General features: G+C 42.3%; 1 protein-coding gene across 1 annotated transcript; it reads left to right on the top strand.

Annotated features, from left to right (window-relative positions):
• The first annotated feature begins 628 nt into the window (after positions 1-628).
• PLEK (pleckstrin) lies at positions 629-25,859 on the top strand. Its single transcript, XM_057742334.1, has 9 exons — positions 629-734; positions 9,631-9,786; positions 10,035-10,216; positions 11,795-11,886; positions 14,987-15,171; positions 16,542-16,646; positions 21,847-21,930; positions 22,789-22,858; positions 24,237-25,859. The coding sequence occupies exons 1-9, from the start codon at positions 693-695 to the stop codon at positions 24,371-24,373; spliced, it is 1,053 nt and encodes a 350-aa protein (XP_057598317.1). The 5' UTR covers positions 629-692; the 3' UTR covers positions 24,374-25,859.
• Positions 25,860-26,660: the final 801 nt, after the last annotated feature.

The following is a 26,660-nucleotide window of genomic DNA, read 5'->3' as shown; positions in this document are numbered from 1 at the left end:
GGCAGCAGCTCCCTGGTAAGGACCCTCTCTACTCTTCTGGTTCTGCCTCTTACCTGCTATGTGTCCTTAAGACAACTGCTTTCTTCTCTGAGCATGAGTTTCCTTATGTCTAAGATAGAGGCAACAGTATGCTTTCCCCTTGGGTTTCTTATGAGAACTATGCTAAATGAGGTAGGCTGAAACACACCTAGGAGAATACCTGGGACAGAAGTAGACATTCACTTCATAGTAGTTGCCTTTGTTATGAGGACCAGACAGTTCTGAATTTCTTGGCAATTTTATTAAGCATTTCTGGGCTCTCAGGAATAATTCCTAAGCCAGGACAATTTCTATCAGTAGGGTTTTCTTGTTCATTTTCCTTTTCCTTTCACCACTTTTTCTTCTCTTTAGGAGAATTGTTTCCTTTATGGTAATAAAAATTGACCTTAGGTAAATAGTCAGCCCAATTGTACTTCTGATAAGTCTCCAACATTAGCAAAGAAAGGGTTGTTTCACTCTGCATTTCCTTATTCTGATCTTCCACCCTAGTGAGGGGAAGAGGATGTGATCACGCGGTAGCCAGCAGAGGGGAAATTGTGAAAGGGACCTCGCTCTAGAAAAGGAGCCCACAACGGCCCCAGCTGTCAGAGGAGGGTGAGCTCCTGTGACAACTTCTCTGAGAGGGGACTTGGCCGCCTGTTTATCCATCCAACATGGAACCAAAGCGGATCAGGGAGGGCTACCTTGTGAAGAGGGTAAGTAAAGTGCCACCTGCGAGAGTGCCCCTGGAGATAGGGTGCGGGAGGATTGGAGTCCAGCTTTGTGCTTTCTACCTGCTGAACCTATTGGACTGAGATAGGAGAGCATCGCAGCCTGTAGAAGGTTGGAGTGGTGGGGAGAAGCCAGTATGTGTTCCACTGCTTTCTGGTTCTTAAAAATGAACAAATCCAGCTCAGGTGTAAGCACAGCTTGATTTTATGGGACTGAGAATTCCAGACAACATGGAAGGTCTGAAAATCCTTCATGATTTAAAGCATCCTCTTCAAGAATCACGCATGTGCGTTATGCTAGAAGATCAAACTCTTCTGCTATAGAGGTTACTAGGAGGAACTATCCATTTTTTAACTTAAATTCTCTTCCCCTCTTTTTTTTTTTTTTTGCAAAGGAAGAATAAAATGCTTAAAGATGAGCTGATATAATATACAGTAATGGTAGCTTATTTATCTTTTCTTTATTGGATTGATATTTCTTCATTCACAGTTCTTAGTGAATTTGTAGAACATGCTGTTAAGGTGGTAGGTAGATGCACCATTTTAAAGATTAGAAAATGGAGACACAAGTTTATTCAAAAATGCTTGCTTTCACTGATGTGCCATCAGGAAATCGAATTGCATTAACACTGCTGGTTTCTCTCCTGATGGTGGGCGTACGCCATGTCACTGCAATACTCCCATCCTGTGGGCAACACATATGTGAACACGTAACTTAGCCTGACCCACTGAGCTCAGGGTGTTAGGAGTGAACTGAACTCAGTATCTTCCTTTAGAGGCCCAGTTTTTAACTGAATGAGCACATGATGGGACTCTGTTTTAGGCCATTCATGGTTTAACGTTTTAGCCTGAAATGTTCTGATAAGCGGGGGTTAAACCGCTCACATTGCTGTCTGATTCTGTTTTGATTTAAATCTGGAAGGGGGCTTAGACTGTCTGACCTCATTCCTTCATTTCCACAAGAGTGAACTGAGACCAAGAAGCTAGGTGATTGCTCAAAATCACATGGCTGTGACAGAGTTGGGACCAGAAACCCACTCCCTGACTCCTGGCACTGAGCTCTGTCCAGGACACCGGGATTTTCATAGAGTAAATTCAATCTAAGTTAGGTTCTGTAATGTGTCTATGGTCATGAGAGTTACAAGTAGATGCCAGAGAATAAATGAGCCCTCAGCTGGTATTCTCTCTAGCTAGCCATATTTTGAAACATCCTTTGGAAAAGACACACATATATAGACACAGAGGTGTATGTAGATTTTTTGCTATAGGTGCTGATACTCTCTTTGATAGCCAATAATAATTAATGTTGACATTTCTTTCCTGATTGCTAAAGCTAGTATCCTGAGAAGAGTAGGTGAATGGAAATATTTTCTGCAAAGGTTGTTTTGTTCGTTCTTAAAAAACAATGTAAGCATCTTGTAATGAAAATTGCTGTTATATTGTATACTTATATTTTCAACTCTATAAATTACAAAGGATTGAAAGACCAAATCGCTAATAAATGATTCTGCCCCACGGGAACATGAGGATGAAAGAGTCAAGGTTGTCAAGCATATGGAATTAAATTAAACAAATTTTTGAAAATCAGTGGGAGTAATTCTCTCAGATCATGGCCTGTAAAAGTCATCCTGGAAGATGTACCTAGAAAAAAAATAGCAAAATTTTATAGTGATTTTTCCAGGTTATATCTCCCTCTAATTTTCATGTCTACAATTTACAGCTTCCATAATTTTTTTGCATTTTTCTTTGGGACATTTTGAACACTCGTCATTATAATGTATTAGGATTCTGTAATTTGTTTCTTTGTATTAGGATTCTGTAATTTGTTACTTTAAAGACACGTTTCCTCCAGAGATATTCCCTTTGTCAGCTACAGAACTGAAGTCAGAATTTCCCAGTAAGGTATTAAAGTACTGAGTTTCTTGAGACATTGTATATTTTTTTCTTTCAGATACCTCATGCACAAGGGTTTAAAAGTATATGTCAGGAATCTAGCCCACTGTAGATGGTACCTAAGTGACAATGATTCCTAGCATCAGTATTGCTATACACTTCAGTCGATAGGGAGTCCTCGCCTAGATACTATCGAGCATATGTCCTGGGTTGGTTGCCAAGTTAATAGTGAAGAAAGGAGCAGGAAGATCTTCCTCTGACAAGGCTGTGAGATGCCTTGACTATCTGATGTTAAAGCACGGCAGGCAATACTATACGTCTCCCTCTATTCACCTTTTTTTTCTTATGCAGGTTAAGGTACCTGGGTGGTAATAAGGAATATATTTTTCCCTATTCTTGTTTTTTTGAAATAATTTTATTGGCTATAAAGTTGTTTTGGGTGGAAAAAATATAACATTAGAATATGCTAGTACAAGGATTTTGTCAAGTCAGAAATCTTGGGGTCAGTAGTCAATGGTATCGACTATAAAACGTTTATGCTTTTCTTCTGTGCAAGATAGTGTCCTTTCACAATTCAGGTTTCCTTCTTTGCCTCCCTCTTAAGATCTTTAAACAGAGATGATGGTTAAGAGCAGGAGGGAAAATACACGATTCTGTCATTTTGCGGCTTTTTCATTCTAAAGAAGACCCAGATTTCCTTGCCTCAAAGTCTTGGCACTTTGACTTAAAAAAAAAAAGAAAAAGGAGCACTTCAAGCCTGTCATGTAGCAGCTAGCCACTGTACGAACTCCATCTCATTTAATCCTATCCACCTTATGCGATAGTACCCTTATCCCCATCTTACAGATGAGAAAACAGGCTCAGAGAGAATCAGTGGCTTGCCCACAGTCCAACAGTTGGTAAGAGGACAACCTGGGATTCAAACCCAGGCAAAGCCCACCATCTCGTGGATTCCAGCCAGCCTTCTGAAAAACAGGCTTCCCAAGCCAGCAAAAAGGAGGTGAGATGGCTTTTGCAGAGCCAGAGTGGGGCACGGACAAACTGTGCTGTGGGCGAGAATGTGTGTAGTGACCTCAACCTCTCTTTTCTCTGATTAGGGGGTTACTTCCAGCCAATAAACATAAACATATTTTGGAGGTCCTTGACAACATACTTCTGATATGGATGTGTTTATAATCATAGCTTAAAAAAAGAGAGAGGAGCAGGTTACATGCAACCAATAACCTAGACTCCACCAACTCACGTCCCAAAGCAACCTCATTCCCAGAGGGTTAGGGAGCCAACTGTCGTTTCTATGACAACCAATCCAGCCAGCATGTTGAGTGGCAAGGACTGACCCAAGGCATGTATTAGGAATTTAGGTGGCCTATGCGGCTGAGGGAAAGCACAGGAGTTGGGTTTGTGAGAAAGAGAAGGACAAGGGGCTTGGGCAGGAAAGAAAAGAGCTGCAAAAAGCTGATGTGTTGATAGAAGGAGGAAAGCCTGGGGTGAAACAGAGAGCAGACTCAGGGGTCTCGGCCCGGCAATTCCTTTGAATGGCCACCTTGTCTTCCGGTCACCATGAAATAATCCCCCTGGATTTGCACCATTAATTCATCACATCAGAGTAGCCAACATGTGTAGCACTTACCCTGCGGCAGGGGCAGATCTAAGCATTTAATGCATTCATGCAATTTACATATATATATAATTTAATGCATTAATGTATTAAAGTAAGTATAATAGCGTATATTTGTGTGTGCATATGTGTGTGTGTGTATATACACACACACACACACACACACACATATATATATATTTATATAGTGGGTACCACTATTACCCTTACTTTACAGAGGAGGAAAGTAAGGTCAAAGAGGCAAAGGGGCTTGCCTGAGGTCGCAGAGCTATTAAGTGGCAGAGCTGGACTGGAACCCAGCAGTGTGGTCCCAGTGTCACAGAGAGTCGTGCCTAACCGTGATGTACATGGCCCTCATGGGCTTGGATTGCAATGATTTTCTTTTCCAAAGCACTGTTGTTGTGATGGGTGGTGCCCAGGAGAATCTTAGGCCAGAATGACTTCACAGTATTGCCTACAAAACTGTGTCATCTTATCTGCCCATATGGTTACCATTTTTTGAGCACCTATTACAAGCTAGGCCATAGTGTTCAGCCCTCTAAGTGCATTATCTTATTTAATCTTTATAATAGTGGGAAATTGGTACTATATTATTTTCATTTTACAAGTGAGGAGACTAAGGTTTGGAAAAATGAAGTAACTTGCCTAAGGCCACACAGCCTGGAGGAGGCAAGTTTGAAATGTGAAACCAAATCCCTAAGACTCCAGAAATCATTCTCTTAAACACTTTGTGTCATTTTTTTATTTATTGCTAACCTAATATGTTTTTATTGAGAAATTGTCCAAACTGGAAGAGTTATGTAAAAAAATGCTACTGAACTGATTAGTTTCCTTGCCTTCAAAGTAATTAAACAGGCACAAAATGACCATTGATCTGGGATGTTATACAAGTGATGTCATGAATCAGATTGGACAATTAGATGATGCAATTCATGATGTAGCAGAAATAAGGACTTCACTGAATGCAACACCAACTTAAAATACCATGTCCCACGAAGATGGGAAAATAGATGATACTAACTCACAGTTCTGCTTTAGTTCAATATATAGTTTTGACTGTCATATAGTTTTCCTTTGAATTCTAGTTATGTCAACACAGGAAAAGAAAAGTTGAGGAAAAGGAGAAGTGAAAAGAGGTGTCTTCACTTGGAGGGAGGTGTTTGGTCATGGCTTGACACCAAAATCAAGCTGTCCCCACCCTCAGCAATGAATCATGGTTTCTTTCTGTGAAGCTACACACGCGCAGGAAGGCCTGTCTCAGTTTGTGCGTTCATCACACTGAGCTGGAGTTGCAGGTCAAGGTTACTCTCTTCCCTCTTAGCCTGTGAACGTTTTGAGAGCAAAGGTGGCATCTTGTTCATTTTTATACCCTAACACTCAGGCCAGTGTCTGAAGCATGGGAGCTGCTTTATTTATCATTATTGGTAGAGAAACCAAAAAATCAGGGGTTCATATTATAGTAAGTTAAAGAAAATTTCTAATGGTGTCATTTTTAGATATTCATGTTAAATATGTTTTTGAGAGTTTTTTTTGGGGGGGGTTGTTTTTTTGTTTTGTTTTGTTTTTGCTCGTAGATGAGGCCCAAGGGTTCAGGTGAGGGCAAGGGCATCTGGAATTAGAAGACTAAAGGCATAATAGGAATAACGGGTTTTTGGAATAGATGTGTAGAATCTGAGGATTGAAAGGAATGTGACGTATTTTGATAAGTATTTAATTGAACTTCTCATCTGTGGCCTTGTTTCTTTTATTAAACCATTCATAAGCATCTAGAAGACCTCTTGTGCCAGAGAACTTACTAATTTAACTTTCTCCCTTAAGTTATGCAGCAAACTGTTTTTTTCTGAAACTTTTACCTACTGGGACTTCAAAACAATCCAATATTTCACACCTTTGAAGACAGTCCTTATCTAGTCTGCCTGTCCCTTTTTGGGCTAAAAACCTACCAGTTCCAACAATTTCCCCAAGAGAGATGCCATCCTGTCACTCTCTTTTGAACAGGTTTTACTTTATCTGTAGCTTTGAGGTTTCCTGAGCTCAAGTTCATTCTCCAGGTGCACCTGTAAGTACAGACTTACAGGGACTGGGTTGTATTTATTGGCTGCTCGTTATGTTCTGGATATTGCCCTAAGCAAATTACATGGATTATTTTATTTACTCTCCCAGTCATGCTAAGAAATAGGTAGTAGCATTATCCCCATTTGTCAGATGTAGAAAATGAGGTTTAAAAACTTCCTCAAGGTCACATTGCTGGAATGTGGCAGAGCTGGGATTTGAACCTGGGGCACCCAGCTGCATGGTCACCTACTGGTTATGTTCCATTTAAAGTTAGAACATTACTTTCCTGTGATTCTATTTATATAGCCTACAAATGACTTTAGTTTTTTTGACGGCCCACATGAAACTGCTGACTCATAGAGCTCCTTTTTTTTTCTACCACATACCCATTTCCCCAGATCTTCACCAATACATTTTATAAATCTTTTAAAAAGCGTATTAAAGAATAAGACTATATTTTGTTTAATTTGCATTTGTTTAAATGTTTTTGAGGCAATACATTTTTACATTTATTGGACCTAAACATTTCTTCTTTTGAGAATTGCCTGTTTCTATTTTTTGTTCATTTAAAAAAATTGAGAAGGTTTGTATATTTCTTATTGATTCTGAACGGTTAAAAATATATTGAGGAAAAATATATTAAGGATATTAACTTTTAATTATATGATAACATACTATAAATATCCACCCATTTGTATTTGCTTTTCAGTTGTTCAGGGCTTTTTTGGGTGTTGTTTGTTCATTTGTTTTTTTTTTTTTAACCGTACAGAAATTCAATTTTTTTATATGGTCAAATATCTTGACCTTTAAGATTTCTTCTTTTGGTATCATGCAATGTCAGACTCATGCACTAAACTAACCATTTCTATGATGATGTACAGTGACTCACTTGAAAACTTTAAATTTGACTCAACATCTGCCCACTCTGACATGTAATTGTATAGGTTTTGGCCTATAATGGAAGAAAGCTGACATACGCCACATATATATTTACTTATATATATAAACCTTATATATTTATAGTACCATAAAACATATCTATCATATATGATCATATTATGATGTGATTTATGATTTAGATGTGTTTTATGATTTTATATGCACAAACGCACACATATGTGAGGTTTTACATACATAGCTGGCTAAATGGCCTAAAAATTCATTTAGATTCCAGAATGACTCAAATTGATGTGAGAACCAAAATGAAGATGGCATCTAAGAATAAGTGGAAAGAGCATAAAATTGGGAGTCAGGAGACCTGGATTCTAATCTCAGTGCCACGTTAACTGCTCAGGTGTACTAGGCCCAGTCACTTAAACTGGCCTCGACTTTCTAACGTGTATGATGAGGGTGTTGGTAGATGATCCTAAATGCCTTTCTAGCATGCGCAATCTGTGATCACACTTCTGGGTTTGCTCTTGGGTAAGCGCCAAGAGGGTTAAGGACAAAGAAGGGTAAATATAGGGGTCGTGGAGGGGAGGTGCTGTCAGATTGCTCCAGGGAGAAGCTGGCAGGTGCAGAGGAGAGAGATGACCCAGAATTCCATCATCCTAACCTAACTAAGCACTCCCAAGCCTGGAGGGAAGTCCCCACTTTATCCGCTGTCCGATTTCTCTTGTTTTACCGAGTACCAGCCTCCTCAACGGGCATAATGCCCCTGAATCCCAAGTGACACATCCTCTTCCCAGTAAGCTGTCAGGCCCCGAGGCTACATTTGAATGAGGAAAGCACAAACTCATCTGGAACAGTTGGCTGCAGAGTAGTTTTATTTTAATTGTCTACAGAAGGAATGCAGTGCTGGCTGACCTCTCCTAATTTTATCCCAGTTCCAAGGTCAAAAGCCCTGAGTGACTCTGGCAGTTTTAAATCTTTGATAGGTCTGAAGTAGAATATAAAATTTGAGGCTTGGAAGGTAGTCATCTGGTCCAACTTCTTATTCCTAGCTCTGTGAATAGATAATTTATTATTTTCAGTTATTTAACACTTTTAGATTTGTCTATATATTTTCTTAAAAATACGTCCCAAATTTTAGTATGTAGTAGTATCATGTGTTGTTCATTTACTTATTAATTTTTCCCAATTATTTTGAAAAATTGAAAAACCCACAGAGAAGTGGAGAAAATAGTATCACTACCTATATACTCTTCCTTAGATTTATCAGTTGTTAACACATGGCTGCATTTGCCTTATCTCTCCCTATCTCTGTATTTCTATATAAATATACACACGTTTTTACTCTGAGATATTTGAGAATAAGTTTTAGACATCATGCTCCCTCATGCCTAAACACGTCAAAATATATCTTATAAGAATTAGAACGTTCTTCACCGTTTTCCAAATTGGATATACTATTTTGCACTCCTGCCAGCCATGTATGGGAGTTCCAGTTACCATCCTTGCCAAGTCTCACTCCTCTCAAATTTCGAAATTTTAGATGCTCTGTGGGTGTGCAGAGGTATGTCATTGTGGTTTTAATCTGAGTTTCCCTGATGGATAATGATATTGAATACCTTTTCACAGTCTTTTTGGATATCCTCTTTAATGAAATTCCTCTTTGCTTTTTGCCTATTAAAAATAGATTATTTGTATTTGTTTCTTATTGATTTGCAGGAACTCTTTATATTCTGAGTTTCTCTCTGAGAGATGTAACACAGAAAGACATTTGATTGAAATTATTTCATGTGTTGACGTAGTGGCATAGTGGCATAGTGTTGCCCATTTTTTAGAAAAGGGAAATAATTCAGTGTCAGCATGAATAATTATTCTGCATGCACTGAAAAGAGATAGTGTGTATTCATTTTAAAACTTTTTTTTCCCCAGTAACTAAAACAGAGGAAACACTTGGACAAGCGAAATGATAGTCCCACAAGTATTTATCTTCTTTGCATAAATAGTCTTCCTTTTGGGCAACTGGACCTTTATATAGAGGCTCTTGGTATTTTCAGCTAAGCAGCAGGATCTTCTGGGAACTGGATGATAATTCCATTTTGTGGTAGTCATGACAGGATGACATCATGGATTCAAAGATGAGAGGCAAAGAACCCTGTTCTCTTCGTTTTCCAAAGCCCTCCCAACATATAGATAAAAAAGAGAGACTTCCTTGATGTAGTCAGAATGGTTATCTATTGATAAAGGGGCAGTTGGCATTAACCCAAACTGAAAACTTTTTAAGTAAGGATTTTCCTAAAGGCCACATTGACATGACAGCATCAGGCTGGCATTAGAGACCATAAGAGGTGATTTTCATACCTCTTAGCCATGCCTGTACACAAGGCCGTGCTCTGAGTTACCCAGCTCTTTCTGTTGTCATTACAGGGGAGTATGTTCAACACCTGGAAACCCATGTGGGTTGTACTGTTAGAAGATGGAATTGAATTCTATAAGAAGAAAAGTGACAACAGCCCCAAAGGAATGATTCCCCTGAAAGGAAGCACTCTGACTAGCCCTTGCCAGGACTTTGGCAAAAGGATGGTGAGTTGATGTCATTAACCACAATGAACAGCTTGTCAGGAGCTGACCTTTCAGCTCATTCATAGCCTACAATGCGAATGGAGCTTCCTGGGCCAGTCCCTCTTCCCATCACCCACACTCCACCCTGGGCATTTGGGTCTTTCTTGGCCAATCACTTCCAGAACACGGTTGGCTCAACTGCTGTGCTTCATAAGAGATCTCACCCCCTTGAAAGGAGTCATTCCTAATGGGATGTGTTTTGATTTCAGTTTGTGTTTAAGATCACTACAACCAAGCAGCAGGACCACTTCTTCCAGGCAGCCTTTCTGGAGGAGAGAGATGGCTGGGTTCGGGACATCAAAAAGGCCATTAAATGCATTGAAGGAGGCCAGAAGTTTGCGAGGAAATCCACCAGGAGGTCCATCCGACTGCCAGAAACCATTGACTTAGGGTGATTTTCTATGTTTGCTTCTCTCCACTCTTCCCCCGTCCCGCCCCACCCCTTGAGGAAATCTCACAACAGATCCTGCTCCAAAGCCTGCTTTGGTCACCTCTGAAGGCTCTATCCCCCCTTCCAGGTTCTTAGTACTGGCACTTGGTGTACTAAGATGTTTACCTGGGTCTGAAGGAGTGATCATGGCTTCTCCAAGACCTTGCGGCTGAGGAGAGGAGGCAGTGAAATTTAAATTCCCTCATTTTGGGTAACCTCAGCAGAGAGAGAGAGACAGGGAGATAGAGAGATAGAGAAAGCAAGAGAGAGAGAGAGAAAGAGAGAGAGCGAGAGAAATGCATCGTTGCATTTATGAAGTAGCCATAATAAGTTATTCTTAAAATAAAGCTTCAGGATCTATAGTAGGTAGGAAAAGGCAGGTGCTGTGTGTCCAAGTAGGTAAGGTTTCAAGTTCAAGTTCATGCATTCTACAAGGGTGAACACCTCTCCTAGCCAGAAGCCATTTGTACCCTGACCTAGTTTAATGACCTGTGATGTTGACTGGCCTCACACCACAGGTGATAGTTGTTGCCTAAAGGTTTATATCATGTGACCCTCTTTCTCTAGGAGTCTTTTTACTTTTTTGCTCGTTTTTGCTTTTACGTGGAGCATATCCTACAACAGGAGCCCTGCCTGGAAGAATTCCATATTGGCTACTTAAAGCATCCAACCAGGATTCTGTTTACAAAGTGGGGGGGGGGGGGTCCTTAGGAGGGGACTGAGAAAAGCCCTCTGCACACCCTCTGCGTGCAGGACTTGGCAGGTCACAGGAGTTTGATGAAATTTATGCATTGAGCTTAGAGAGAATGGGCACTTTCTCTCACCAAGAAAGCTTTTTGGTAGTTAAAAACATGTTCTTTAGACCAAAGAAGAGTTATCTAGTCTAGCTATAGCTGCTGGGTGGGGTGATCAAGTGACCACATTTCTAGCCACAGCTGTCAGAGCTAAATGGGAATGATTCTTGTGCTACGTAGGGCCACAAGATACATGAAAGTGGCCTTGAGTTTTGTTGCCTGAAATTTCTCTGATAAAGGTATCTTTAGTTTATTGCTTCAAGGACAAAAGTGAGAATGTCTCACTGTCTTGCTTTATCTCTTATAATTTTTAGGATAAGGGATAAGCTTAGTCAAGACATTCACTTTCTTGGAGGCAAATGTCTCTACCAGATGGTCTCTTGAAGGACACAAAGAACTGAGACGTGAGGCCCGAGGTCTGAGAAGCTTTAATCTTTGGCACCTAACTGGGGGCAACTCTCCATCTCAGACACTAAGAGTTAAATCAGCGGAGTTTAATGAATTTAAGAGACATGAAATAGCTTCCCAGTACATTTTGCTAAATGTTGTGCAGGCCACAGAGTTATGCAAGTGTGAACTCTGCCCTCTAACGATCTACCTATGATCTCGTGGAGGGATTAGGCTCAGGGTTCCCTGGGGAGGGGGAAACTCGTACTCACAACTAGCTGCTCCAAGGCAGTGACTCTCAGAGGGGACTGGCTATTCTGAGATGCTCCCGCTCATCCGTGTGTTTTCACCTGTGCAGTGCCTTGTATTTGTCCATGAAAGACACTGAAAAAGGAGTAAAAGAACTGAACCTAGAGAAGGACAAGAAGATTTTCAATCACTGCTTCACAGGTAAAAGGCCTTGTGAGTCTGACCTGGGGCTTCTGGGGCAGGCAGTATGGAGGCCTCGCTCAGCCTCATGTGTGGATGGGGGATGTGGAGCATGGTGGGGAGATGGGGTCAGGGAACGCAGACTGGTGGACATGATCATTGAACTTCTCCAGCATGGGAAGAGAAAGAAGGGTAAAACAAAACTTTGTCGTTCAAGATAAAATCTGAGAAGTTCCAGCTACATCAATCAAAGGGTCATATTTTTCTTTTCGATAAACGGCAGGATGTTGAAATAGACACAGAGTTGAATCAGATGATAAACAGGAATCAAGATACCCAATGTAAGATTTACGGGACAATATTTGGGATGTCTGAGGCTGCACAGGGTCTGGCATTATGTGTTCTGAGTTTCGGTAGGTGGTGTAGTAGTTAAAAACATGTTCTTTGGAGCCAGACTTCCTTCGTTCAGATTCTGGCTCTTCAACTTACTAGCTATAAAACCTTAGGCCAACAACTTGGCCTCTCTGTGCTTTACTTTCTTTGTATATTAAATAGGGATAATTGTAGTGCACCTACATTAAGGCTTGCTGTAACCGTAAAGCATTTAGAACACATGCTAAATACTATATGGTGTAAGCTCTCAGTGCAATTATGATTAAGAGGTCACATGTCTGCACAAACAATCAATTCTGTGAGTTCAGAAAAGAGAAAGAACTTGGGGGTAGTGGGGATGAATAGAAGGTGGTGTCTAAATTCTACCCTGAAAGATGGGTAGAATTTCATTAAGTACTTGTGGGAAGGAATTCTGATGGGGATGGTTAGGCTGAGCAGAGGATGGTGAGCACAAAGTTATGAGGCTGAGATTTCCAGAATATTCATCAGCAAAAGAAAATGACCAGCCTGGTAGGACTGATGGTTCCTTAGGGGAAAAAAATGAGAAGTACAGTTTGGGACTAGGTTGTCAGATGTCAGACATGGCTGACATGGTGACAGGAGAGGTCAAGAGAGGAAAATGCTGAGAAGAGACAACAGATGTAGAATCTGAGGGACTGTCCAATCAGCAGATAATTCACAAAAATGGCAGAGGTCAAGGTCAGGAAGGTGGAGGATAAAGGGTGTGATCTGGGGCAACAGGGTAGTATCCTAGGGGAATTCAGCCTCAGAGAGTCAAGGCAGTGGCCCATTAGCATCAGAAAAGTCAGGGCTGCGATTTGGAATCAAGATACCAAGAATAATGCAGGGCCCTAACTCAAGTAGGACTGAGGTCACTAAGACAGAGCCTCTGGAAAAGGAAGCCAGGAGGTTCTGATATAGATCTGGGCACAAGGTCCAGATCAGACTTATTTCCCATGAAATGTGTTACTGAGTCCCAGAGTACTGGGCTTGAACTTCTTAAGTTCTTTCCACTGAAGGTCAGAGTCAGTTCTAGAAATTCAGGTGGCTTGAGCCTTCGTGTGGGACTCAGGTGGTCTCAGCAGAGACACGAGTCTGTGACAGAGACTGGGACTCAGGCACTGCTGACATGTGTTGGAGGACCTTGTATGTCAGGTGATGGGGAGACTAGATTGAACTTATCTTTCAAGCGTCAGCTTGTCTAGCTGAACACATATGGAACCTAGGATTAGAACACTTAGGAGAAGGCCCATTGCAGGTGTAACTCAGGCCTGAGGTCACTTAAACCCTCTGAGTCTTAATCTTCTCATTCTTAAAAGAGGTCTATAATTACTGCCTTACCTTTTTATACGGTCACTGCAAGAATTAAAGGCAAAAAGGCAGTATTAATTAGTTTATCCTTCTAGAGAAAGAAAAGTGGGCAGAGCCTTTTGTATATGAACTTCATGGAAAGTGCACTAATCAGCTCCTTTCACTCTTGTTTCAAGGATGGCATACACTTTGAGACCTGGGACTTGTTATGTTGGCTCCCTGGTTGATTACATTTGTACAGAATATTTATATATATGTTATATATATATAGAATGTTTGAAAGAAATTTGTTTTATTTATTTACTTATTTTTATTGAAGTATAGTTGATTTACAATATTGTGTTAGTTTCAGGTGTACAGCACAGTGATTCAGTTATATATATATATATGTTCTGTTTCAGATTCTTTTCCCTTATAGGTTATTACAAATATTAAGTATAGTTCCCTGTGCTCTACAGTTGGTATATTTTTAATACAAAGCTTCATTGTAGCCTGCTAACAATCAGTTGATGGCTCAATTTCATTTTATTCTCCCCGCAATCCTCTCTTGAGTCAGAAAGCTGATTGAATGACTTCTCAAGGTCCCTGCTAGACCCTGCAGAGGTGTGACATCCAGTGCAAGGGTTGTCATCAAATTCTAATTTAGGACATACACATACTATCATGTGGTTTCTCTGCTTAAAAACTTGCAATAGTTCCTCACTGCCAAATTTCCTCATACGCCATCAAAGCTCTCCCTGCTCGCACTGGACCTTCCTCGCTCTTGTCTTCTTTTGTCTTCTTTCCAGCAGCTCCTCCCCTCCACTCCCCAGGGGGCTGCTTCGTGCCTGTGTGAGTCTGTTCACAGTGCTGCTCCCTCAGCCCCTGCTGGTTCCTCTCGGCCCCTGCCCGAGTAGATGTTTGGCAAGTATCCACTCAGTGTTGTTTCCTCTGTGAAACTTTTCCTGCTGGTGCACACACAGTACCCCTTCCCCCACCCACCGCTCCACTTCTTCCTGCAGGTTTGACCCAGTAGCTCCACTGTACTGACCCACAGCAAAGCACGTGTTGCAACACTTACTCATCACCCAGATCTCCCTTTTACATTCCCCGAGGGAGCCTCTCCTAGACCCATCACAGAACTTAGCTCCTAGTAGACGTTCTAGGTCATTAACGGAATAAATGAGTGGGTTAGTAAAAGCTATTTCTTTATGCATGCATTGCTCCTTAAGAAGCATGTGGATGTTTTTTAAAACCCTTTACATGGTTCCTTTTGTTTCCAGGTATCTGTCTCACTGATTTCATTTTTCCCTCTTGGAGTAACAGGAAAGATGAGATGAATCTGATACTTGGGTCATCTGGAGCTCTCCAGGGGCAACTGTCAGTGGCTTGTTCTCTGGTAAAGAGAGTTAATGTTCCTTCTGATGGTCCCATCCAGGTAACTGTGTCATTGACTGGCTGGTTTCCAATAAATCTGTTCGGAATCGCCAGGAAGGCCTCGTGATTGCCTCCTCCTTGCTCAACGAAGGGTACCTGCAGCCTGCTGGAGAGCTCTCCAAGACCGCGGTGGATGGAACTGCTGAAAACCCTTTCCTTGACAACCCCGACGCTTTCTACTACTTTGTGAGTGAGGGAGCTCCCCATCGACTCCTCCTGGCGTGGGGGCTGCTCCAGGGTGGGTTCTAGGTTGATTTCACTTCATATCTGCATATGTGAAAGAAAGAGCCCAGCCCTGCAGCACTGGTCCATGTCCCTGACTTGGCAGCTGTCCGCCTCCACCATGCCTGTCACATCCAGTGAGGTTGTTCAAAGGAACATATTGTTTACTCAAATAGTTTTCTTTATTTACTTTTAAAAATTTGCTATATCTATTCTTATTCTAAGCAAGAATTCTTTTATAAGAACTTCTTAGGCCCTCGTACGTGCCAGGCACCCACCTAGACAAAGGAGACACAGTAGTGGAAAGAAAAATACCTGGCAAAAATTATGGCCCTCGGGGAGATTCCTTTCTAGAGGGAGGTGTGAAAATTATGATGTGGTGCCAGTTGTATATTTCCAAACATACATTAAAATACGTGACTCAGTACAAAACGTGTTCATCCATGTTCCTTCCCCCGTCATCGTGGGTACCTCTGGTGGCACGCTTACCACAGATTGGGAAACACTGTATTATACAATATGGACTTAATCTTAGGTCACAGGAGAAATCTGGCAACAGTGGATTTCTAGGGGGATTTTGGCAATTTTGTTTCTGTTTGGGGCCAGAGCACAAAAGTAAGGAAGCTGCTTATAAAAATGAAGTGAATGTCCCAGAGGCAGTTTCATTTCACTTTGGGGAAGTTCCCCTGTCAGAATTTTTTTTTTTCTTCAGAATTTCGATGTGGTTGTTTATAGCCATTTTAATGCGGGACTCTAAAAATACCCAGCATGGTGGCTCCTCTCCCTCTGTGTGATTCGTTGCTCTCTTACAGCTGAGCAAAGCCTAGTTCCCTCCTGACCTCACAGGATGTGGCTGGACACGTGCTCTTGGTGTTCTCAAAGTGGAAGAGCTGAGTGACAGAGGGCATGGTGGAGACTGTGTTGTTTGCATAGTGTCTTATAAACTAGCCAACTGTGTTTTCAGGGATGTGGCCATGAGGTCCCAAGAGAAGGAAGGCTTTAAAAAAAGAGATGTGCTGAGCTAGATTTCCAATATAGCTTGGGGAACCCAAGAAAATGAAAGGATGTTGACAATATTACACTTGAATGGTGATAAGAGAGCATCTAGCAACAAGAAATAAGCATCTAGAAACAAGAAAAGCAGGGAGGGGAAACGAGCTCACCAAGAATGATCTTTAAGGTTCAGATTGGGATGTGAACCGCAGGAGGAAGGAGTGGCTGTGTGTGGGGCGCCGGCGGGTGGCGGGGTGGGGGGGGGGGCAGGGCTGGAGATGGTGTAAGTAGCAATGTGCCTAAGACTGGGAAAACAAATTTACTCTTTGGTTCCCCAATAGCCAGACAGTGGGTTCTTCTGCGAAGAGAATTCCAGTGATGAGGATGTGATTCTGAAGGAAGAATTCAGAGGGGTCATTATCAAGCAGGGATGTTTACTGAAGCAGGTGAGTGGTTGCTACTATTCCCTCCTAGCCTTTCTCCCTTATCAGGTCCTTTGTATTCTGAATTACCAAATGGTATTTTGTTTGTGTGGTCAATAGCCAACTAGAAAATGAAACCCACCTAGTGAAAGATAGTAAGTAGATGATCAAAGATTAAGGAGATGATCAAAGTGGCATTAGGTCAGGAGGACCGAGGCAGGCAGGGCAGAAGCACCTTAAAATAAGGAAATTCAGTACTTCCCTGGCAGTCCAGTGGTTAAGACTCTGCACTTCCACTGCAGGGGGTGCAGGTTTGATCCTTGGTCAGGGAACTAAGATTCCACATGCCACGATAAATAAAATTAAAAATATAAATAAATAAATGAATGAATAAATAAATAAATAAAAAATAAAATAGGGAAGTTATTCTATCAATGTTTCAGGAAAATGTGGACCTTTACATTAGCTGGAGGATATCAGTTGGTTAAGACATGCCATCCAAAAGACAGGGATGTTTTATAGTGAAAGTACTTCCCTTGGCCTATCCCTCTTCTCTGCAAAGTAACCAGGAAATAAGAACAGGCCATATCCAGAGAGGGGTTTAAGATGTTCCTCTGATATACCCAGAGGAACATCATAAACCATTGAGAGCAAGGAAGTACCATTCCAAACTGTGGGTAGGTCATGGTGAGACCACATCCACGCCAGCTCTGCAGGAGCAACAGCAGACAAAGGTCAAATCCGGTCAGAGAGCATAGACTCGATCATCACCAGCTGTCCACAGGTACTGGCCACTGTGAGTCTGGAAGGTAGGGGCGGGGGTGAGCTGAAGAGCTCTGGTTAGTTACTAGGCACCAAGACACGGGTTGCCAAGGGGTAAGAGAACACAGGGGCTGGGGCTGAGTGAGGAAGCCATGCGCAGCACCTGGCAGAGAAGAAGTAACAGGAAAACATGCGAATATTCAGGGTGAAACAACTGATGCTAGCATATGTTGTCATGGAAGCTAAAGCTGCTTGATAAGGCCAAGGTCTTGCCCTTGTGGCTATGCTGTGAGCTGTCTGAAAGGCACTGCTCAGTACATAACAGATAGAATCAGGTTGCTGCAAGGAGATTCCGTGCATTGTCTACAGGTCTCAGGGGACTGAGAGATTTGACTTATAATAGGAACCTGAACTTCCATGTGAAGAGGAAAGCACCAAGGTTGAACTTATATTTATATTTAAAAAGAACTTTGGACTGGTTGAGATTAAGTATAGATAGGGATTTTGAGTTTCACTGGGGGAAGTGGGGCATTCATGTGGAAAACTTAGCTTCACATCAGGTTTTGCGAGAACAGGGTCCTAAGAAATAATACAGCCACACTTCAGAAGGAATTCCAGACTATTCTAATAACTGTTATGACAGGGTGCCCACTGACTAGAGGAGGAGCGTAGGAGCAGGGCCAGCCTTATGCGGGGAAGGCTCTGGCAGTTGTCCGTAGGCAGAGTTTGCCCAACGCCTACTTCCTCATTGGTTCTGACAGACGTTCCGATGTTCCTGGCTCTTTGATTACAGGTGCGAAAGGTGGCTGTTAAAGCAGGCAAGGGAATTTCATTATTTTCGTATTTTGTCGATGTCTCCTATAACTCTATATTGTTATCAGCCATGAATGACTTTTCTTGAGTTAGTTGATCTGACAAGCCCAATTTTGAGCGGGGCCCTGAGAAAACTAAACATGAAGGTTGGAAAGGGGTAGATGGAATCCGGTCTGCACTAGAGGCAGGTCTGGGCAAAGGGCCCAGGGGAGATGCTGGACGGTCAAAAGTCCGCTGAGTGTGATGGGTGCGAGTGTGTGTTGAAGGCAATGGGACTAGAAGTAGGTTTACTTCCCTGTTTTCCTTTGCCTTCCTTTATGTGGCCTTTGATAGGTACAGGTTAGCCTTTGATAGCCCAGTTTTTGCACATTTTAATCCTCCAGGGATCTGTTAAAATTGCACCCCAGACCAATTAAATCAGAGTCTCTGGATGTTACAGGTCCCCGAGGGATTCTGATGTGTGACCAATGTTAAGAACCACAGAGCTAGCCTTTTTCTTAAAAGTTAATTTATCTTCTTTCTTAAAAGTTAATTTATCCTATTACCAAAATACCACTATTTAAATAGTCATAAAGCCTCCTTCTAACATGAAGGAAGCATAAATCTTTGTGCATTCAGGAATTGTGTTATTTTTCGATATTCTCCCCTCTAATTTTTGGGGGAGGGAGAGGGAAGAAAAACCTCTTCCACTTAAATCGACAGCTCCCATTCATTTTTCCAATCTCTTATCTCAGTGGTTTATAACCCTGGTTCAGAGCAGAATCACCTGAGAAATTTTTGAAAATCTTCTCTTTAAGTACCTCAAAACTAAGCCACCCTGTGTCTACTGTTGGGTGTTAGCCAGGGTTACCTGCGTAGAAGGTTTATCTCAAAAAAGGACACCTGTGTTCCACACTTTGCAGGTGGGAAGTAGCTGCATCCAGCTGGAGGTCAGTGCCCTCCCCCCCCGCCCCCTATAGTCCCCCCTTCTCTCCTCCCAGAGGGAATAATTCTACTTGAGGGACGTAGCAAGTTTGAGGATGAAAAATATTGGATTATATTCAATATAATCTCTTTTTATGTAATTCATTCTGTTACAACAGTGGATAAACTATCTAGTTCCTCAACTATGTGTAGATACTTTGATGAGGAGGGACAGTGTATTACATGTTTTCCTTTTTTTTTTAACATTTAATTAATTAACTAATTAAATTTTTGGGCCACACCATGTGGCTTGCTGGATCTTAGTTCCCCGACCAGAGACTGAACCTGGGCCTCGGCACTGAAAGTGCTGACTCCTAACCAGTGGACCGTTAGGGAACTCCCTATATGTTTTTCTTGTATCGGCTGCAGGGTTCAGCATCCCTCTTGGTCTGTAATAGGCAAAAAAGATTTGTAGTGTGAATTACATTGATTATAAGTGCAGCCGTTCCTCAATATCCACGGGGAATTGGTTCCAGGATTCACCCCGGATACCAAAATCTGTGAATACTCAAGTCCCTTATATAAAATGCATAGCGTGTAGATGACGTTGACAGAACAGCAACAATTCTTGGAAACCCCAGGCATGCAAGCATTCCTTAAAATGCTGCAGGAAATACTCATTCAATGAAAGATAACTCTTCAGTGCATCACACTGTGATGCCAGTAGGGCTTAAAGACAATAAGGTGGCTGGCCAAGGTTGGGTGATTTCACATCCTCCTGTGTCCTCCTCTTCCACTGACTCGTGAGTACTTGATATTCCCCCAACGATTGTGTAAGAGACCGTGACGTGTGTATCTGTAGATCTGGGGGAAATGGTGAGCGGCAGAAACCTTAGTGCCCTCAACCTATGGGCAGCATCAGCAAAGGCAAAGAGCAGGAACTCACAACAAGAAATTTAGAAGTTGATGCTTTACCGAAGCCATTCTGCATGTGATATTGCAGATAGAAATTGTTCTCTGTTCTCCCATGCTCCATTCTTCAGGCAAGTAAAAGGTTCTTTGGAGATGAGCTCCTTGACCAAATGCCCTGCCAAATAACGTAGACCCATTCTGGAAAGCTCTCTTTAAACTCCTCTGACCTGGCACTATGAAGGAGGCACTGTTTGCTAAAATCACAAATGTTTCATTGCTTTCTATACAAGCACAGTGAAAACTTTTGGAAAATTCGTATATGTGCCTCTTAATATGTGGTGCTTCAGAAATAACATGTAATATTCTTTGTATTGGCAAGATAGAAACTATGTCTTTTCTAATCTAATTTTTTTAGCTTCTGGAGTTAAGTCATTTGAATTTACCGTGGGAAATCATAGAATCAGGTTTAACGTAACATTTTAAACAACTACTATCAGCTAATTGAAATAACTGGGTAATTCAAGGCAATTGCAAACAGATATGAAGTGGCTCCCATGTGCCAGGCCCAGTGCTGGGCATGGGAGGAACAAAGACAAACAGACACAAATCCTGCCTCAAAACCCACAATCTAGACAAGGTCAATGTTTCATCCCATAGGGAGGGGCCGAGCCTTACCTTCGTCATGTCTGTCACGCCGCTATTGCTTACAATTTCCATTGCAGCTACCTGCTGTTGGTCCCTAATAATTTTATGCCAGATTGTTGCAATCCTTTCTTAATGATCTTCTTTTTACCTTATTATCATTCCCCTGGCTTATCTTTAACTTAGCCAGCTGGTCCATCCTGTATGTTGCACCGTATTAATCTTCCTAAACTGTCGCTGTAATCTTTTTGCTTCCAACTCAAAAGCCATCAATGACAACAACCCCTGTTTTACTGTTACTAAGTCTCCTTACACTTTTCTGAACTTGCTTCTGCTCTTCCTTATGAGCTCTGCCTTCTAGCCTGATTGGTCTTACTCAGCAAGGTCTGAATATGCCTTGGACATTCCCAACGCGGCTTTTTTGTTGTCGGTGGTCTTCCCCTCACCTCTTTCTCACCCATCTAACTCCTGTGTGTCCCACATGGATAAGTGTACGTTTTTATGAGGCTCTCTTTGACATCCCAAACTCACAATTACATCTTTCATTTAAATCCTTTAAAACCAGGACCTACTGTATAGCACAGGGAACTATACTCAATATCTAGTAATAAACTATAATGGAAAAGAATCTAAAAAAGAATATATATATGTGTATGTGTATAACTGAATCACGTGGCTGTACACTTGAAACTAACACAAGATTGTATATCAACTGTATTTCCATAAAAATTAAAAAAACCCAAATTGGTTCCAAATAATAAACAATACATTTCTAAAAAAATCCTTTTAAACTCATTATCTATATAAATTATTTGATTTGGACATTTGCTATTTTATATTTCCACATAGGTTATAAACTCTTTGAAGTTCAGGGCCATGTCTGAAATCTCTTGATAGCCCCCACGTTACCTAACACAGTACGTTGTACATAGTCTCGTCTTACATAATGCTAAAGCTGTAAGATAATCTTAGAAATCATTTAATCCATAATTTAATAACATCCAAATTATTCACTGACTCTAGTGCTATCTCTCTGACAAAGGCCTGGGTTGTGGCCTGGTTTCTCTTGGAGTTAGGAGTTCAACTTTATTTTTTTTCTTTTTTCAGTTCAACAAGACTTATGTAGGTACTGTGCGTACCGAGTGATGCGAGGAACTCATCCTTTCTTTTTCTGTGTTGATCCCGGATACAGGGGCATAGGCGGAAGAACTGGAAGGTGAGGAAGTTCATTCTGAGAGAAGACCCTGCGTACCTGCACTACTATGACCCTGCTGGGGTGAGAAGCTGTACTCGATAAACCCATCCCATAACCCATCCCATAGAAGCCTCCGCTGCTTCTCTTCACTGGGCTTCCCAGGTCCCTTTCTGCTCCTTGGAAGCCCCTTTCCTCTTCACCCTCTCAACTGTTTTTCCTCACCCTCTTCTACCTTTTCCTACCCCTTCTTATTGCAAAGATCTGAGATCTTAGGCTTTGAGGCCAACAGAATCTCAGGGATGGAAGAAAATATCACTATATGGTCATTTATTTGGTCAGCTAAACATTTTTGTTTGTTTGTTTGTACCAATCTGATATTTTCAGAGGAACTCAACCAACCCAACACTGTACTCTTGGTTTAATATGCAAAAAAAGTGATAATTCCTCTTCTAGACCTGCTTCAGTAAGAGCACTGTTTGATTCCTGCCATTGGGCTGTTGATTATTCAGAAGAGGGCTTTCTCCTCAACAGCATGAGCCGTGTCTGTCTGGGTTGGGCGCTCAGCTATTGCTAGCACTGCAGGCCCCTCTGATTCCCTCCAGTGAAGGTTATAGGACTATGTCCGTTGCCTGGGGCCGAAGGGGTCTGGAATCCTCTGGCCCTTCTGTCGTGGGACCTGATGATTCAGCCTCACCACCTCCCCTGCCTCCTGCTTTCCTCTGGGTGTGAAGCTCAGATTGACTTGTGTCTCCTCATCCAGCTCCCCCCGCCTCCCCGCTGTGTGAAGTGGGCGGTGGGGGACCCAGAAGGGGTTCCCTTTAATCTCTTTCTGCTCTAATCTATACCACAGTGAATCTGTGTGGCTTTTGCACCAATAGGATAAAGTGTACCTATATCTTTTACTTTGGAAACATAATGAAGGACTCTTCTCTCCTTTAGGGGGAAGATCCCTTGGGAGCAATTCGCTTGAGAGGCTGTGTGGTGACCTCAGTGGAGAGCAACCCAGATGGTAAGAATGAATTTTTGTGGGAGGGAGGTGTGTCCACCCAGGCTCCCTGCCCACGCCTGGGCACCCTGAGCAAACAGCAGTCGCTCCCTCACTCCTTCACTCAGGCATGAGTGAATTTACTGTCTGAAAACTTTAGAGAGACCCAAAGCTCTTCTCTCCCGACTGCTGCCCTGCGTCCCTGGGCTTTGGGGACTTGGAGTGTTTTTGTGGATGCCTTGAATAAAGAAAAAAATACATCATCTCAGAACCAGCTTAGGTGGAGAGACTTGTTCCCTCCTGATGCCTGTGACCGAGCCATGACATTCCTTAAAGGGGACCTTTTACAGACCAGAAAATCTCCCACAACAAAAGGCGCATTTGTACCGTGAGGCGGTGTGGGGAGCAGGAAGTGCTCTTGGGTTATAGTCAGGTCTAGGCTAGCTAGTGAGTGGCACAACTTTGGATGAGTGGCACAGCTAATCTGGGCTCCGGAAACGTCTGGCCCACCTCCTCCGAGAATGATGGAGCCGCACCAGATGACCCCTGGGTCCTGATCACAAGTCCGTGATTTGGTGATGAAATGACCGGGTCTTCTCAGCTGTAGGGACGAGTGGTGTCAGCGGGAAGATGCGGTTCAGACCTCCAGCCGCTGCTGTCTCCTTGTCATTTTGGGTTTATGAGGTTGTAGAGGCTGACAGGAAAACACTGCTGCTGCAAAAGCCTAGATGTTTACTATTCCTGGGTCTGCTCACTGCCCTCTCCCTGTAGAGGCATCCTAGTGTTGGGGTGGGGAGCGTGCTGCTTTTTCATCTGAGATGGATGTGTTTTAAGTCTTGTCACAGTATTGGCCAGTTTGAGGCCTTCCGATCTGTCAGCAGGACTCTCACCTAGCCCTTGATAAAAACCAGTTCAGGCTATACTGGTCGTACTGGTAGTGCATCTGTTTGTTTTTTGTTTTGTTTTGTTTTTGATTTTTTTTTAAAATATATTGAGGTCAGCTCTTGGTTTATATTGTGAGTGGAGGAAATGTATTCACTGGACATTATTACAGGTTACTCAAACACTGTGTGCAAAAGTGAGAAATTTAGTTTGCTTATGAACTATGAAAGAAAATGTTCCTTTTATAGTTTAAAAGAAAGTGTTTTACTTACTTCTTAAACACACACACACACACACACACACAGAATCATACTATATAGCTGTCTATAGAAGCACTATATATATATATAATCATACAATGAATATGTCTGATCATACAATGATAGTAAGTTTGAAAATCACATATTTAATTTTCTTAGAACACTTGAAAAATGAAGATTTCATTGCTTGCAGAAGGAGGGTGAGCTAGGTGGCCTTTCTGGTGCCCGTGGGCACTGTCACTCATTTTCTCTCTCTCCAGGCAAGAAGGGTGAAGAAGAGAACCTCTTTGAGATCATCACGGCTGATGAAGTTCACTATTTCGTGCAAGCAGCCACCCCCAAGGAGCGTACCGAGTGGATCAAAGCCATCCAGGTGGCCTCCCGGACGGGGAAGTGAGGACACGCCTGCAGCTCTGCACCCCCCTCCCGAGGGAACCACATGGATAAGCTTGGTCCAGAACCATGCCACTTCTGTGACAGATCAATGAGAAAGGGCCCAGGGGTGGGACATTGTCATCCTTGGGGGTCCTGAATATAATTAACCAGCTTGAAGTTTGCCTACACCAACCACATCGCTCCCTGAAGTCTCTCTGCCACTCTCCATGTCCCCCAGGCAGATATGACAAGCTCTGTGGCCTGGGGACTCTGCTTACCCTCTCCGGGCCTCGGGTTCCTCCTCTGGAAAATGAAGGAGTTGAACTTGGAGAACCCCGAGGTCCTCCCTAGCTTCTAAAGCCCTGCGATTTCAATACCCATGGCAATGCAGCTGGAGTCCCTCTGTGACCAAGTCTTGGCCTTCAGAACCTGAAACAACTCTTCCCTTTAAAACCATTGCCCTTCTGTACTAAGAGCACTAGGTACAAACCTCTTTTGTTCCCTTTTGCTGCCCTCCCTTGCTCTTGGCCACAAGATTGTGTATCAGCGTCAAGGAGAACCCTCTTCTTCCTTGCCCTACCCAGAAACTTCCTGAGAACCAGCACTGCAGTGGTGGCTTTTAGCTTGAAGGCTTGTGACTACACCCTGGAAAGTTATGTTTTCTGAGAAAAAGACCCGAGGAAGCCAGGAGCAGCAGAAAATCCTCTCTATGCCCCAAAGCTGCCCAGAGCAGGCGTGTTCCACTCCCACTGGAGACTGATTTGACAAGGAGCTATCTTTGTCCCTTTCCAGAGTGTTTCTCTACTATTTTTTTCTCATTAGGAGCAGGAACTCCATATCTGCAAGATTCTGTTTCATTTGAGTGTTTACAGAAAAACGTGGCCAGAGGGGTTTTCTCTATGTGGTCTCTTCATGGGTGAGAGGGCTGGACAGCTGCCAGCTGAAGTGTCCCCCCCAGCTCCAGAGGGTGGAGGGGCTGGATCACAGGCCAGCTGATTGGATGATGAGTTTACACAGAGACAGCCCTGAAAGGATTTACAGCTAGACAGCGCATGGAGGTGACCGTCACATTGTGCCATGCCTTTAGTTCTCAAGTTAAGGATATTGTGGTTGTGCCTTAAAGCATGTGCTTTAAGCACAAGCTGTCGCATCTCCTGTTTGGCCTGCGAGGGGACTCATGGACCCATCATCAACCAGAGGGATCTGACCTAAATTCAAATTGGGTATCTGTTTCCAATTTTTGACCCTGTTCGCCAACTAGTGATTCTAAACCAAAATTGGGAAGGAGATCAGGTATGTGTGAGAAGTGTATTTTCCAACTTCAGATTTTTAATCTTAAGGCCCTGGTGAGGAAAGGAGGGTAGAAAATTTTTCCTGCTTTTATCAACTCCTCTCTTTCCCTCCCCCAATTTTACACAATATCCTTGAGGCTATTCCTACCCCCAGATTATTTCTCAGTGGCCAAGAGGTGAAATATTACCTTTTCTCTGATTCTTCAGTAAACTGTATTAGAGCATACACAGTAGTTTTTCTACATTCAGTGTTGAACATATTTATTAATATGGAGTCAATTTTAAGTTTTGAAATAAATGTTACTTGTTTAGTGTCTTCTTGGTGTGATGACTCTCATGTTTTGCCTGACATTGGTGACTCTCCTGTTTTACCACCTACCTTCCTTTACTGGGGATAACACCATCTGTCATCTCTCAAGTCATCCCAATGACTTTACGATTTTTTAAAAAACAAAATCAGCATATTCTAGGGAGCAATATTATAGGGAAAATAAAATATGGGGAAAATAAAGATAAGGCTTAAGGAATAGGAAGATACACAGACAGCATATCTTTCTACTCCCTAAGCCTTTATCAGTTATTTTTAATTTATGAGACCTTGATGATAATGTTTCAGCAGGCAAATGAGTTCATAAATGGCCATTATCTATTAGGAATGTATAAAACTATTTACATTAGGGGAAAAGAAGTTTCCCACTGAAAGGTTGCTAAGAATGGTTGAGCAAGGTGTTCACTGCTCAACTCCAGGGGGTATGATTCACCCTGCACTTTAAGTGATTGTCACTCCTTGGGATTTGCAGTATACAATCTGCACATTTGTACACTGTGGTCTGCAGACCACAATAATTCAAAGCATCATTATGACTTCCTAACAGGGGCAATCAATTTTTCTTGGTGGAACAAATGTGTCACTTGCCAAAGTAGGTATTTAGAGTATAGGTATAGATATTATGTCTGAACCTCTTTGGCTTAGAAATCGTACTCAGGCCCTTTCAGCACAGAAATAAGCAAACCCAC

This window comes from Hippopotamus amphibius, chromosome 7 (genome assembly GCF_030028045.1).
Source record: "Hippopotamus amphibius kiboko isolate mHipAmp2 chromosome 7, mHipAmp2.hap2, whole genome shotgun sequence".
In the NCBI taxonomy this organism is placed as follows: Eukaryota; Metazoa; Chordata; class Mammalia; order Artiodactyla; family Hippopotamidae; genus Hippopotamus; species Hippopotamus amphibius.
The sequence above is the reverse complement of the archived record's forward strand: the minus strand, read 5'-3'. Positions and strand labels throughout refer to the sequence as shown.

Excerpts from the sequence above, each read along its gene's own strand:
- PLEK (XM_057742334.1), top strand. The coding sequence starts at position 693 with ATGGAACCAAAGCGGATCAGGGAGGGCTACCTTGTGAAGAGG. Across the intron at positions 15,172-16,541 it reads CCGACGCTTTCTACTACTTT|CCAGACAGTGGGTTCTTCTG; the intron begins GTGAGTGAGGGA and ends GTTCCCCAATAG. Across the intron at positions 16,647-21,846 it reads AGGGATGTTTACTGAAGCAG|GGGCATAGGCGGAAGAACTG; the intron begins GTGAGTGGTTGC and ends TCCCGGATACAG.